Source organism: Tauraco erythrolophus, chromosome 20, assembly GCF_009769465.1.
Source record: "Tauraco erythrolophus isolate bTauEry1 chromosome 20, bTauEry1.pri, whole genome shotgun sequence".
Classification (NCBI taxonomy): domain Eukaryota; kingdom Metazoa; phylum Chordata; class Aves; order Musophagiformes; family Musophagidae; genus Tauraco; species Tauraco erythrolophus.
In genome coordinates, this window is record NC_141484.1 from 13,718,058 (window position 1) to 13,732,433 (window position 14,376).

Below are 14,376 nucleotides of genomic sequence, written 5' to 3' on the forward strand. Positions count from 1 at the left end.
TGTGTGAATAGCAGCTGAAGACAGAGCAGGAGAGGTTTTTGAAGACTTCTAGCTTGATATTCTCTCTGCCCTATACAGGCATCCCATTTAAGGCGGTTGTCTTCAAAGATAATACGCCTCTGTCTACAAAAGGAACTTTCTTTATTAGGACTTCTTCAGCAGATACTTAAAATTGAGGCAGAAATTAAGCGCCTGATGTTGATTAGTTCTCTTCTTCCTTCAAGCCATTGGGCATGACCTTTTTCTGGATAAATATAAGTTACAAGTGCACAGGCTCTCTGAAACTTTTCTGAATTCCTCCAGAGCAACTCCAGCCATGAGTTCAGACGCAGAGATGGCAATCTTTGGAGAAGCTGCTCCCTATTTACGGAAGCCAGAGAAGGAGAGAATTGAAGCCCAGAATCGCCCGTTTGATGCCAAGGCAGCCTGTTATGTCGTGGATGAAAAGCAAATGTATGTGAAAGGTACCATACAGAGTAGAGAAGGTGGCAAAGTCACAGTTAAAACATCTGATGATACAGTAAGTGATACTAATTGTTATTCACACATGATCATCCAATTCAGGCAGTTCACTGGCTTAGATTCCTTCTCTTGTTTTTCCCTTGTGGTTTTGTCAGACTGTGACTGTAAAGGATGACGAAGTCTTTCCCATGAACCCTCCTAAATTTGATAAAATCGAGGACATGGCCATGATGACCCACCTCCACGAACCCGCTGTGCTGTACAACCTCAAAGAGCGTTATGCAGCCTGGATGATCTACGTAAGTACCAGCAGCAGTCTTCCTTTGGGCAGCTGGGAGCAACTGCTCTGCCAGGCTAAGTGGAAGCCAACGTGCTGTCTCCCTTCCTCGCAGACCTACTCGGGTCTCTTCTGCGTCACTGTCAACCCCTACAAGTGGCTGCCGGTGTACAACCCGGAGGTGGTGACTGCCTACCGAGGCAAGAAGCGCCAGGAGGCCCCTCCACACATCTTCTCCATCTCTGACAATGCCTATCAGTCCATGCTGACAGGTGAGTCATTTGGCAAGAATAAGAAACCCAAAAATATGCAGAGCTGGCTGCTTGGTAAAGGAACTCTTGACAGTTCAGACATCTTAGGTGCTTTTCTACTCGGTGCCTGATGGCAACAGCTCCCTTAGTCCTATGGCACGACTCAAGACTAGACTGCCTATGGCATCTTCATGACCTTTGTGCTGTTGGATAATGAAGGAAAGGCAGTAGCTAGCTATATGGCTTTGTGCCCATTGTCCTAGCAAGGAATTTAAAGAAACAGTAAGTAAGGAACACAGCAGAGAATCTGACTCCAATTAAACAATATTGAAGCCAAGGTCTATACACAAAAGAAAACAAATAGTAAGTAGGAAGCCTTACAAAGAACCACTGCTGGGATCTAGGATTTAGGCTGCCCCGTCTCTCTGTGCACACACACACAAAAAAAATCCACATGCAGACTAACGCATAATTTACCTTATCTGGTTGCAAAGTGATAAATACAGTTACAATATAGTTCTTTCCCTTCAAGTCAATGAGTTATGTCTGAGGAACAGAAGCCCTCCACATCTCATTTGAACATCTCTTTCTGCAATTCTGTTTTCAGATCGTAGCAATCAGTCCATCCTTATCACGTGAGTATATTTTGGTATGTGTGACAAAGCTGACAGAGAAGTAAAAATGTTTCCCGTTTCCTGTATCAATTAATATTTTCATTTCAACAGCGGAGAATCTGGTGCAGGGAAGACTGTGAACACAAAGCGTGTCATCCAGTACTTTGCAACAATTGCAGTTACTGGTGAGAAGAAGAAAGACCAACAGCCCGGCAAAATGCAGGTATGTCATTGACTCCCGCTTCTACTGTCTGCCCAAGACTGTGCCTGCGGAGCAGAAACTATCAGTGCATATTTTTGGGTTGCAGGACTATCAAAAGGCAGAAAGTGTAAGTGCAACTGAGGAGACAGTCAGAATGCACAGTCCACGTGCACCTATGCTCGTTTACCCCTGCTACCCAGCCTCCATCCCTCTGAACACTAGTGGAACTCTACTTAAAGAAATATTTTACTGTAGGAAAGGCCCAAGACTCAGTTCCTGTCCAGTCTCCATATACACAGGGCATGTCTTCGCCAGGGAGAGGAAGATAACGTAAGCAGTTTTCTCTGATGCTGTCTGTCAGCATCCTATGAGACCAGCCACATGCGCAGCACCTGAGTGGTGCAAGCGTAAAGGGAGCAGTCAGTTCCCCCTGGCACGTCCTTGTGCCATTCCTATTCCTCGTTTCATTCCTATTGAGAGGGGAACTGCAGGAACTCTGAACCCCAGAGTGTTTTTGCTGAAGTTAAGAGTCATTTCAATTGCATCAGGTAGTAGTTTCCACTGGCTTGTTTTCCTGCCTGTTGTCCACGTAACAGTCCTGAGGGGCAGCATAAGAAAAGGGACAGATTGGGGATAGCTGGGACCACTTGCCTAACAGTTAGAAAGTAACCTCAGAAAGGATCCTTCCAGGGAAGAAAGCACATGCTCTGTTGTTCCTTTCTGCTGAGCAGCCCAGCTGCTGCAATCTGAGCCAACTGGTGCATCGGCAAGGCGTGGGCTTCATTCCCTAGCACAGAGCAAGCAACAAACATCCTCGTGGCACAAGTGTGTGTCATCACAGTCCGTGAGATGGTATGTGCATCTAAGCAGGTGACACATGTCAGCATGTTATTTTGAGTACCCAAGGGCACAGCAGAACCTAAGGAGATTCCAAGGCTAATATTCTTTTTGCACTCAGAGGCAGGTGTCTGTGATTGATGGGTTGTTATGGCCAAGGCAAGTTCATCACAAGCACTCTTTCCATCAGCACCATTTCAGAATCTCCTGGGCTCAGCTTTCACCAGCTGCTCACTATGCCAGGGCTGATCTCAGAAAAACTTTGAGACAGTTGAGAGATGTACTGACCAGGTTTGATATAAGGAAAATCACCTGGTTCTCAGATGGACAACAACCTACTCTGCCCACTTCCAAGTTTATTCAGAAAACACTCAGGTTTTTTAGTATTCACAATTTTTGTAATAGTAGTGTGTGCATCTTCATAAGAACATTAAATAAACCACTGAGGTTATAGTTCTGTCTAGCCCAGCATCCTATCTCAGGTGCAGGCTGAAATCAGACGCCAGGCAAGGGTGTATGAACCAGGGAAGCAAGTAACAGCATTTCCCCAGAATTCTGTCTCAACCTCCAGCACTTTTCTACCCAGCCTGTAGACAGGACTTCAGAATGAATGTTTGTAAAGGATTGCCATGTTTTCTTCCATGCTGTTCTCCATGCTCTGTTGTGAGTTCCCTGGTCACAGTTGTGCACTAAAAAGAGGTTTGATGTTGGTGTAATCAGCTGCAGTGACACAGCATCTCTTAAGCAAGGAAGTTCATTTAGAAAGCAGAAAGATACATGTGAGAGGACATTACTCTAGGGATTTGTGATTTTTTGTTTTTTTTAAAAAAAAATTATATAGAGTTTCATATGCTACTGTGCTCCCTTAATTAAAAAAAAAAAAAAAAAAAAAAAAAAAAAACAACCAACAACAACAAAAAAAAACCACACACCCCAGAGAGCTTGTTATGCTACTGTGTTGCCTTAATTTTATAGGGTTCACCTTCATGGTGAACTTCATGAATAGAAAATAATTTAAGCCTGTTGTGCCATCTGCAGATAGCTTTGGGAACGGCACTCCCTCTCCATTGCAACACGTTAAAGACTGCGCTGAACACCAAGTACAAAGATGCAGCAACTTGAGCTGTGCTGCAAATCTTTCACCTGGATAAAAACTGACTTTTTTTTTTTTCTCATTCTTTTTGAGAGTCTATCTTTGTCTTGGAAATTATCCCTGTCAACATTTTCATACCATGACAATGTAGGGATCAACATGAATTTGTTAGACGTCTTGAGAAAAGGTTTGCTGTGTCATTCCAAAAAAGCACACAGCGACTCTGCTCCCTGGACCATATTGCACAGAAAGAGCCATAATGTCACAGAAGCTTCTTTCCTCCCGTATTTTTGCAGTTAACAAGAGTGACACAATACAATATCAAAACTTTACATGTTCATTTCTTCTGCAGTCATGCAGCAAAAAACCTCAAAGTTTCTGTTGTCTGCTTTTTTAAGCTTGGCATTTGAGTCTCAGACTTTTTCCATGTCCCACTTTTCTTTTCAAAGCATGTCTGGAGACATATTTCTGCATTCTGAAGGGCTGCTGGTTGTTTGAATGCAATTGCAAAACTTCACATTCTCTCTCGCTAGGTGCTTCCTACTAAAGGCTGTACCTCTCTCTGGGTGTTCTGGACTCAAGTAACCTCCAGAAAAAAAAAAAAAAAAGAATTTTCACATTTTCTTTAGCTGTCGTGGCCTTTGTGAACAGGAATGTGGAAGCACCTTTCTCATACAGATTTCAAAATCCCTGAGCTCCACTGTAGCGACTCTGTATATGATACCCATTATCTGATAGCAGGCACTTCTCCTTTCAAAATCAATGGCAATATTCATGAGTGACGGTTGATGAGTGCTTAAAAACTCTTCTAAATTTTAGGTTAAAATCAAGTATGAAGCGTAAAAATGATCGGTTTGTAATGTTTCCTTTGCAATATTTGCTATTAACCAGTAGTGAAGTCTGATAAACAGCTTTTTTTCCTGTAACTAGGGAACTCTGGAGGATCAGATAATCCAGGCCAACCCACTGCTGGAGGCCTTTGGCAATGCCAAGACTGTGAGGAACGACAACTCCTCACGCTTTGTGAGTTCACTTCAGATTTGTTGGAATGCAGACATACATGTCTCATTCATTGATCGCTATAACCAATGGGTTGATCTGTACTGCTTGATAGGGAAAATTCATCCGGATTCACTTTGGAACGACTGGCAAGCTGGCCTCTGCAGATATCGAAACCTGTGAGTTGCAGCAAGTCAGTGTATGCAGATTTTGTTCATTTATGATCTCAAGTTTACCAGGAGACTGACATCTCTCTTTCGGTTAGATCTTCTGGAGAAATCCAGAGTGACTTTCCAGCTGGCCAGCGAAAGGAGTTATCACATTTTTTACCAGATAATGTCCAACAAGAAGCCAGAGCTTATCGGTGAGTGTCAGTGGTGCTGGGCTTGGCCCAGCAAGCGCTTTCTCCCACTGTGACCCGTCCCGGTGCCACCAAAGGTGCCCTCTACACCTGCAGATCTCCTCCTCATCTCCACCAACCCCTATGACTTTCTCTACGTGAGCCAAGGAGAAGTCACTGTCGCCAGTATTGACGACAGCGAGGAGCTGCTGGCAACGGATGTGAGTACAGCAGGTACCACGGCGCAGCCCAGCAGCCAGAGCAGCTGCGGGCCGTCCAGCGCCCTGCTCTGCTGCCCTGCAGCTGCTGCACCGGTGCGGAAACCCCACATTGGCATCGCAGCATGCGTGCCTGTCAACAGCACCTCGCGCTTCTCTGACCATCCTCGACTCACCCGTTGCCTCTGCAGAGCGCCGTGGACATCCTGGGCTTTAGCCCTGATGAGAAGGTGGGGATGTACAAGCTGACGGGGGCTGTCATGCACTACGGGAACATGAAGTTCAAGCAGAAGCAGCGGGAGGAACAGGCGGAGCCGGACAGCACAGAAGGTAGCGTTGGCTGCAGAGCTTGCTTGTGAACTGCACCGGCAGACAAGATAGCAACCCCGTCCCAAAAAGTGCCCAAAGCTTTAAGAATGATTTTCCCTTTCAGAAACTAAATTTTTTAAGTTTGTTGCAAGTTCCACAAAGTCAATGATCTAATTTATACTTTGCAAAGAAATGGAGAGGCACAAAGATGCAGCATTGCTGCAGCCCTCCAGGCATGCGACACGAGTGTGCTGCAGCTGAAACACTGCCTGTGCTGGGGGAAAAACATTCTTCATGGAAGTGGAGAGAAGCTTCCCTTGACTATGGGTGCATTTGAGTAGCACAGAAAATAAGCTCCTTGTAACAGAAACATCCTAGAGGACCAGGACACCTTTATTTGTGTCTTTTAAACTTGTTTGCTGTCTCTGATTCTAGTGGCTGACAAAGCTGGTTACCTGATGGGTCTGAATTCTGCTGATTTGCTCAAGGCTTTATGCTATCCCAGAGTGAAAGTCGGGAATGAGTATGTAACTAAAGGACAAAATGTCCAACAGGTACCTAGAGAGCTGATCAGCTTTTCATTTTGTTCAGACAGTTCTTTCAACTTTAAAGTTAATTCAACTTTCGTTACTGCCATGGCTGTATTGCTTACAGGTATACAATTCAGTGGGTGCATTGGCTAAATCAGTTTATGAGAAGATGTTCCTATGGATGGTTACTCGAATCAACCAACAGCTGGATACCAAGCAGCCCAGACAACATTTCATCGGTGTCCTGGACATTGCTGGCTTTGAAATTTTTGATGTAAGTCACAGTAGATGTTGCCTGTTGATGCCTTTTTCAAATTAACTGGCATTTTTTTATGTTTTCAATTTGCAGTTCAACAGCTTGGAGCAGCTGTGCATCAACTTCACCAATGAGAAACTGCAACAGTTCTTCAATCACCACATGTTCGTGCTGGAGCAGGAGGAGTACAAGAAGGAGGGAATTGAATGGGAATTCATTGACTTTGGGATGGACCTGGCTGCCTGCATTGAGCTCATTGAGAAGGTAGAGGAAATCTTTTCATTGTAGGAGAGAACATTTCTTTCCTGGTCATTTATTTTAGTCCAGTCATTCTTAATGAATTAACACATTACTGTTGAAAGATCCTTTCACATAAGAAGAGGCAGTTTGGAAAAAGCTTTTGGAATGACAGACTTCCTCTGCACAATGATTTCCTGAACAACATGGCTGGGGTAGAAGGGAGAGGAGGTACAAAATGTTAACTTGGTGCCTTTCACAAGATTGTCTTTAATAGTAAGGTGAACCTCAAGTCTTACTCCTTGCAGTAATGGATAGAATTAAGTTCTTGGTTCTAGCAACACAACTCCTTCTTGCCCCTCTGCCACTGCCCACTGCTACTGCACTGGGGATCTTAATGGGAGTTAACCCCTTACTGCCAGTTACAAGCCAGTGTCCAGTGGTTGTGCATGGCACTTACACACCATGTGCAAATCCATTATGCACATACCCAAACATCTTCCTTCCCAGGAGCATACAGGAATCTGCTCCCAGCACTATCATTCATGCCCAGTACCCAGTGATTGATTCAGCCATCCCACATGCACATTGATTGCTTAATATTCATACCCATGGGTTATGCCTTTGCACACATAAGCCTCACATTTCTTGCTAACCTCCCACACTTCCTACCACGTAGCAGCATTTACAGGCAGTACTACCATTCACAGCTAGTGCCTGTTGCCTATTGCTATATTTAACACGCAAAATCCATGCTTATTGTTCAGTGTCCACACAGTTTGTGTCTCACATCAATAGAGAGTATTAGAGCCAGAGGAATCAGAACACCTGTGTCGCTCTAACACTGTAGTTTCTTTTGTAATGTCAGGAAAGAAGTAGACACTTGAAGGATGCAAATCATTTCCTTATAAAGTATGTTCTGTAAGTGATTCTATGAATTTTTTTACAATGCTTCCTCTATAGAAGAGCTATCTGGACAGCAAAGTCAGATCTAGATTCTGGTTTATACACATCTACAGTTAGGCAAGATGAATGTTAACCCCAGAGCTCTCACACAGCAGCCATACTGTGAGGTCAAAATCTTCATTCAAAGCATGGCATTCCTGCACAACATCCACCTCCTGTGGTTGCTGCCTTTCTGGAGGATCCCTGATTCTAGCTCTGGCAGCTATCTAGCTGAAATCAGATATGAACATCTAATGGCATGAAAATAATTTTTTTTTTTTTTTAAAAAAAAAAAGGTACATACAAAGAAGGAACTCCTAGAATTCCCTCTAGGCCAATGAAATACAAGTCACATCAGTGTCTCCAGCAAAATCAGAGGATGTGCTTATCTGCACTAGCAGAAGATAACTAACATAGCTCAGATGAAAGCTCTGCTGTCACTGAGAATGTGCCTACATCTTTGTATTGAAATACGTCCAATTTTAAATACAATTCTAAGACAAATTAAAAGTCTATGGGTATTCTAAAATGCCAGATTTTTGCCTTTTGTACCCCATATAAAGCGAGGAAAATCTGATTCATCATGCACATTCACTGGAGACAGAGTTTTCAGTTACAGTCACTGAAACAAGGCACAAACCATGTACAAGGTGACATTTTATTTACTTTTCCTCTCTCCACCACTTACTTTTTCTCCCAGCCCATGGGCATCTTCTCCATCCTGGAAGAGGAGTGCATGTTCCCCAAGGCAACTGACACCTCTTTCAAGAACAAGCTCTATGACCAGCATCTGGGCAAGTCCAACAACTTCCAGAAGCCCAAGCCTGTCAAAGGCAAGGCTGAGGCCCACTTCTCCCTGGTGCACTACGCTGGAACAGTGGACTACAACATCACTGGCTGGCTTGACAAGAACAAGGATCCCCTGAATGAAACTGTTGTGGGGCTGTACCAGAAATCATCCTTGAAGCTGCTGTCCTTCCTTTTCTCTAACTATGCTGGTGCAGAAACAAGTAAGTGCTTTTTCAGTGATGATCAATAAGGCAAGAATCAACTAAAGTCTACTTCTGCTTCTCCTCTCTGTTGTGTACTCTAGACTCTTTATCATCCCCTAATGTGACCTGCACCCAAATATGCCAAACCTAAGATGCCAATGTGCAGAACTGCTGAAAACACCACATTCATGTGGTACAGAGAAGCAAAACTCAGCAAGTCCAAAACAAATTGACAGGAGGTGTACGTTTCCTGACTTATTGTGTGTTGTGAACCACGTGCATGCTTGCTCATCCTCTAGACAGGTGCCAAATACACATGCAAAGTGCAAGCACTTTATAGACTTTGGGGACAGAGTTTTGTTTCTTGGGGTGAACTGGAAGAACTAAAAGGAGACCTTGCAACTATTTCATATTCAGCTGAGCAGCCTTGGTGTTGCAAGGGAAAATGAGAGAGACAGAGAACATAACTTAGAAGTCTTCTAAGGCCATCAGAGAGCAGTCCAATCTCTTGCCCTTTTTTTGTGGCTGAAGACCATCAAGTTGGAGAGTCAATAGGTCTGACTTTCCAAAAAAGGCCACACAAATGTCTACAAACTCCCCCAATATTCTGGCAACCTGGATGCTGGGCAAAAAGAACAGGCAGTCTACAGCATTAGTCAACTCACCCATCAGGCATACAGATAGCAGGATTTGAGGCTCGAGAGCGTACTGCATGGGGACTCTCCTGCAGTTCTGTTTGGCTGACATAACAATGTGTCTGAGCAAGCTCCTAGGAAATACTAGGGATGAGTCAGTTGTAGTCCTTGCAGATATCATCAACATAAGGAAAATGAGAAGAAAAGGTTGTGGGGATTGAATTTTGGATAAGGTGTGATGTTTGGAGCCAATTAAGTCTTGACTTAGTTGGCTTCAACAGTGCAGCAAATATGAAAAGGCACCGAGCTGCTTGGACTTGTATTCCTGAGACTATAATTTGCTTCCTCCCTCGGGGCTGCCATAACTCAGAACAGATCCCTATTCTTCACCTGGAACATTGGATTAGGAGATTTTTCTAAAGAAGACTACCCTGCACTGCTAAATGAATGCCCACTGCTGAGCCACATTCTTGACCTAAATAAAAAAATAATAGATTTAAAATGAGGCTATGTCTATAAGTAAAAACAATGTGACTAACAGCAGAGTAGACTGTTCGGAAACTTATGTCAAGCCACGGTGTTTTGTACCACCAAAGCCGTATACATTATGATGCAACCGAAATCATGCGTCTGAGACCGAATTTACAATGCACTGATCAAAGCAAGCTGGAAGCAGTTCACTAAAACTCTCATGCAGCTACGGGTCAGTATTTAAAATTAAAAATCAATTATTTTATTGGCCCATGGCCAAAGAAGGGAGGCTGAGGCCTACAAAACATACTGCTTACTCTAGCCATTCACCTCCTATCTACTTCTTCCAAGGTGATAGTGGTGGCGGCAAGAAAGGTGCTAAGAAGAAGGGAGGCTCTTTCCAGACGGTGTCTGCTGTGTTCAGGGTATGTGAATTTCCTTTTAAATGAGCCATGCATCCACAAAAATGATCTGAGGGCTGGAACACCTCTCCTACAAAGAAAAGCTGAGAGAGTTGGGGTTGTTCAGCCTAGGGAAGAGAAGGCTCCAGGGACACTTTATTGCAGCGTTTCAATATATAAAGGGTGCGTATCAGAGAGATAGAGGAAGACTTTTTACCAAGGCCTGTAGTGACAGGGCAACAGTCTTAAAGTGAAAGAGCATAGATTTAGATTGGACATAAGGAAGAACTTTTTTATGATGAGGGTGGTGGGACACTGGAACAGATTGCCCAGAGAAGTTGTGGATGCCCCATCATTGGAAGTGTTCAAGGTCAGGTTGGATGGGGCTTGGAGCAACCTGATCTAGTGAAAGATGTCCCTGCCCATGGCAGGGGTGTTGAATTTGATGATCTCCAAAGGCCTCTTCCAATCCAAACCATGCTGTGATTCTATAACTCCTTGACATTTGAATAAGAATGCCAAAGGTTGTAGTTCAAAGCTCAAACCCTTGTTTTGTTCTATCACAGGAAAATCTAAACAAGTTGATGACCAACCTGAGAAGTACCCATCCTCACTTTGTGCGCTGCCTGATTCCTAATGAGACCAAGACACCTGGTAAGTCTCTCGTCATACTCTGAAGACATGGGACTGACAGGAATTGGCCTGCTTAGCTTCCACACCAACTTCTTCCAGAACAGCTCCCTTTGAATGTGAAGTCCTTGTGGGGGGTGGCCTGCGGGACAGTGCCCAAGTAAACCGTCTTGTGTTTTTTACCATGACTGCAAAATTTTGAGCATTACACAGTCCACAGCACTTTCCCATCTTTGCTTCATGTGTGCACAGAGATGAAGATGATAAAAACAAGATTGGTTACAGTTGATGAAATTGTCTGTTGTGGGTAACAGCATTAGAAATCACTAACGACTGCCTATTTTTAAGGACCATTGTGTCATTCAGAACTGTTGGGTTCAGTCCAAGACCACTTACCAGTTTCTAAATATTCAGTGTTAGGATCCGATTCACTGAGCTGAAGCACTGTCAAAGAAATCATATATCATTTGTAGAGTTCTGTGTACAAGCTGCTGGGTGCTGCTAGCACTTGGAAAGCATTTTGCTATAAAGCTAATTCATTTCCTTTATTTAATTAAATATTAAACTCTCACAAAGAGTTTAGTCTCCGAGAACAGTCAAGTTTGGAAGTAGTTTCATGTGGCTATTAAATTAAAGTACTCGGAGAGAGACTTGCCTGTCTGGGTTTTAGGAGTCCAATCATTACGACATCTGATACTGGTAAGAATGGTAAGGTAGATAGTGGTAGAACAGGAACAGGTAGGTAGTGGATGCAACAGGAATAGCAGGAAACGGGAGCTTAGCATCTGTTTAATCCGCTCAGGAAACAAAAGACCGATTTCCGAACGTTTCTTACCTTTCTTGTTTCTGTCTGTCCTGAAGACCACAAGCAGGACTTAAGCAATTCACATTTCAGCTATTCATCTAAACTCCTTTTATATTCAGTGGAGAGAAGCTGGCATTTTACAGTATGACTCATCTGACCCTTTTTATACATCTATATTAGGATGAGATGAATCACATCCTAGAAGAAACTGTTTCACTCCACTGACTATAAATGAAGCCCAAATGGAAATGTCCACACTTCATATCCTAAAGTAAAGAAAGAAATCCCACTAGGGTCTTGACAGTCGAGAAGGTGTAAGGGGGGAATTAAGGAAACCTACTGCAATAGAAAAGCATATTTGAGTGAGTGATTCTGCCAGATATGGCTGTCACTTTAATGTTCAGTTGGTTGTTTTGACAGAGGTGACTCAGAGGGAATCTTGACTTTTGCCTTTTAAGAAAAAGAAAAGTAGTTCTGTGTGACCGAAATTAAGTATGGTGAAGTGACGGAAAAGAAACTGGACAACTTCTGATTTTTAGCTGGTTTTAGGCTACTTGTGCTTGACTTTTCTAACAATTCCTTTGGGTACAATTTTATTGATTACACTGAAAAGACACAGTTAAGGATATGGACCATTCTGTACTAACTAATGTCTCTAGCAGCTGATGGAAATTGCAGCATGACAAAGTGATTCCAAGAGGGTTCTATTCTGCCAGTTGTACTTTGTTTGTAAACAGAAATACAGTTGATTATTATATCCAATAAATATTTTTAGAAGAAGATCATTCTTCCAATTTTAAACAACTGTCCTCTACAGGCAGATTGAGAGCTTTAAGCAACCTGCTTACCCACTCCTGTGTTGAAATCTATCTAGCCATCAGTTCTAATCAACTTTGAGTACAGTCAATACTCGCACGGCAGATCCAAGGTAAAATCTTACATAACGTGAAGAGCTGATTGTGTAGGTGGTACTACACTCTATATTGTGCCACTGCTGCCTAGATCCAATGAGGATGCTGATGCTGTTGAAGATTTTTCAGCTGGTCTCCTAAAGCACTCTCCCGCCGTTTTTGAGTGGTGTGCCCTTATGCCTTTTGGCGACTGGCAATTTACAAGCACTGCCAGCCCTAACATTCTTAGCAAAGCTCAGCTTACTGAAGCAGCTCTCTGCCACTTGTGTGAATTGAAGGCATGTTCTGTCTTCTCTTCCTGTCCCTTTAATCAAGAACTGGTTGAATTTTATCAATAAAAGGGAAGCCATTCTGGAAAGCTAATATATATGGACATTCTTTGGAAGAAATGGAGAGTCATGACGGGTGTATTTTGTTTAAGGTGAAATGGACCATTACTTGGTGATGCATCAGCTGCGGTGCAATGGGGTTCTAGAAGGCATCCGCATTTGCAGGAAGGGGTTTCCAAGCAGAATCCTTTATGCGGATTTTAAGCAACGGTAGGTCTTCAGTTATTACTGTCTGTAAAGATAAGGCCTCAGTAAACCCACAACTCAGGTGACAAGTCTGGTGACATCATGGAGAGACATTCTCTGAACCAGACTATATCAAGTCATTTATACTGTCTTAGGTCACTCCAGTCTTTTGCCTCTTCGATCAGACCAGAGATTTCTTGATTCATCAGAACTAGGATAATTCTAAACTGTAGCCAAGTCTGATGATTCAAAGAGATGCAAAATGCTTGTAGTGTAATGAATTAAGTGGCATTATAGACAGTTCTTTGCAAGTCTTCCAGAGCACAGATACAAAAAGAATACACGTCAGCACAGCCTTCTTACAGTGCACTAAGTACGCAAAAATCCAAGGCTTTGCCAGTGCTCTGTCACTGGCCTGCATCCTGTGCCTCGTTTTCCTCATCTTTAAAGTGGAGACAATTAAAATGGTTCATGTGAGCTCTGTTGCTATAAAGTGCTGAATCAGAACTGGCGGTCGTTATAATTAAATGTAACAGCACCATCTTTCCTGCTGAACCCGTGTGAAAAGGACACAAGCCCTCTCTGAAAATGCCCTGCAACCTGATGTTCAGTAAGGCATTGGCTGTTCTCAATTGTCAAATCATAATTTGATGTGACAGGTGAAGGAATCTATCCATAATGGCCATTGTCCAGAACAACAAAGTGCTTTAAAGTTCAAAGGAGATGTGCTGAATTTCAGGAGGAACTACAATGGAACCCTAAAACAGAGAATAAATTCACTGCACCATTATCACTGTCTTGATTTTACATATTCTCTTTCAAGGTAGACTTGAGAATAAGAAGTGCTCCAGTGTTCAATCACACATCCTCGCTGGTGTATCTGAAGAAACTCTTTTAAAAGGATTAGGTGATCCTGTCCATGACACAGGATTACCTGAATCATTAAGTGACTTTGCAAAATGCTAAGGCTGCTGTTAGCATTTACAGAATAATACCATGCCATTTTTAGTCCAAGCTCAAGGATTCAATGATACAGCTTGTAGATACTGCGAGCTGTGAAAGCTCTGTATTCCCTTTCGAATACAGCTGATTTTGTTAGTAGCTTCAATTCACCTTCAACTTTAATTTGAGTAGCGTTCCTCTGATCAATGAAACAAGATGAGAAGAGGTTGACTTGTTGTCACTATGTTCTTCCTAATTCCTGAACCTGCCAACACTCTTAAGTATGCACATTAATTTTGTATGTAACCACATACTGTGTTGTTACACAGCCAACAGATTCCTCTAAATAGTAGACGTGTCCCCTTTTCATCACGTTCTGTTCAGCCAAGACTATCCAGATTTCAGATGGCATATTCAGCTGCTTTCAGATAGCTCATCTTCCTTATATTTTATGATATATGATGGATCCTATTTTCCTGACCCTGTTTGCAACCTGTCCTTGCA

The 14,376-nt window shown here is 42.9% G+C and overlaps 1 protein-coding gene across 1 annotated transcript in view; it reads left to right on the plus strand.

Moving 5' to 3' along the window:
* The first annotated feature begins 316 nt into the window (after positions 1-316).
* Positions 317-14,376, plus strand: part of LOC104382649 (myosin-4) — a 36,724-nt gene continuing 22,664 nt past the window's right edge. The window contains exons 1-17 of the mRNA XM_086624338.1: positions 317-520; positions 618-761; positions 855-1,011; positions 1,598-1,625; positions 1,716-1,827; positions 4,667-4,759; positions 4,851-4,914; positions 5,001-5,099; positions 5,193-5,296; positions 5,485-5,623; positions 6,038-6,156; positions 6,257-6,406; positions 6,482-6,652; positions 8,271-8,580; positions 10,020-10,093; positions 10,636-10,723; positions 12,837-12,954. Coding sequence (XP_086480464.1) covers positions 317-520; positions 618-761; positions 855-1,011; positions 1,598-1,625; positions 1,716-1,827; positions 4,667-4,759; positions 4,851-4,914; positions 5,001-5,099; positions 5,193-5,296; positions 5,485-5,623; positions 6,038-6,156; positions 6,257-6,406; positions 6,482-6,652; positions 8,271-8,580; positions 10,020-10,093; positions 10,636-10,723; positions 12,837-12,954 — 2,174 coding nt within the window. The remainder of the gene's footprint in view (positions 521-617; positions 762-854; positions 1,012-1,597; positions 1,626-1,715; positions 1,828-4,666; positions 4,760-4,850; positions 4,915-5,000; positions 5,100-5,192; positions 5,297-5,484; positions 5,624-6,037; positions 6,157-6,256; positions 6,407-6,481; positions 6,653-8,270; positions 8,581-10,019; positions 10,094-10,635; positions 10,724-12,836; positions 12,955-14,376) is intronic.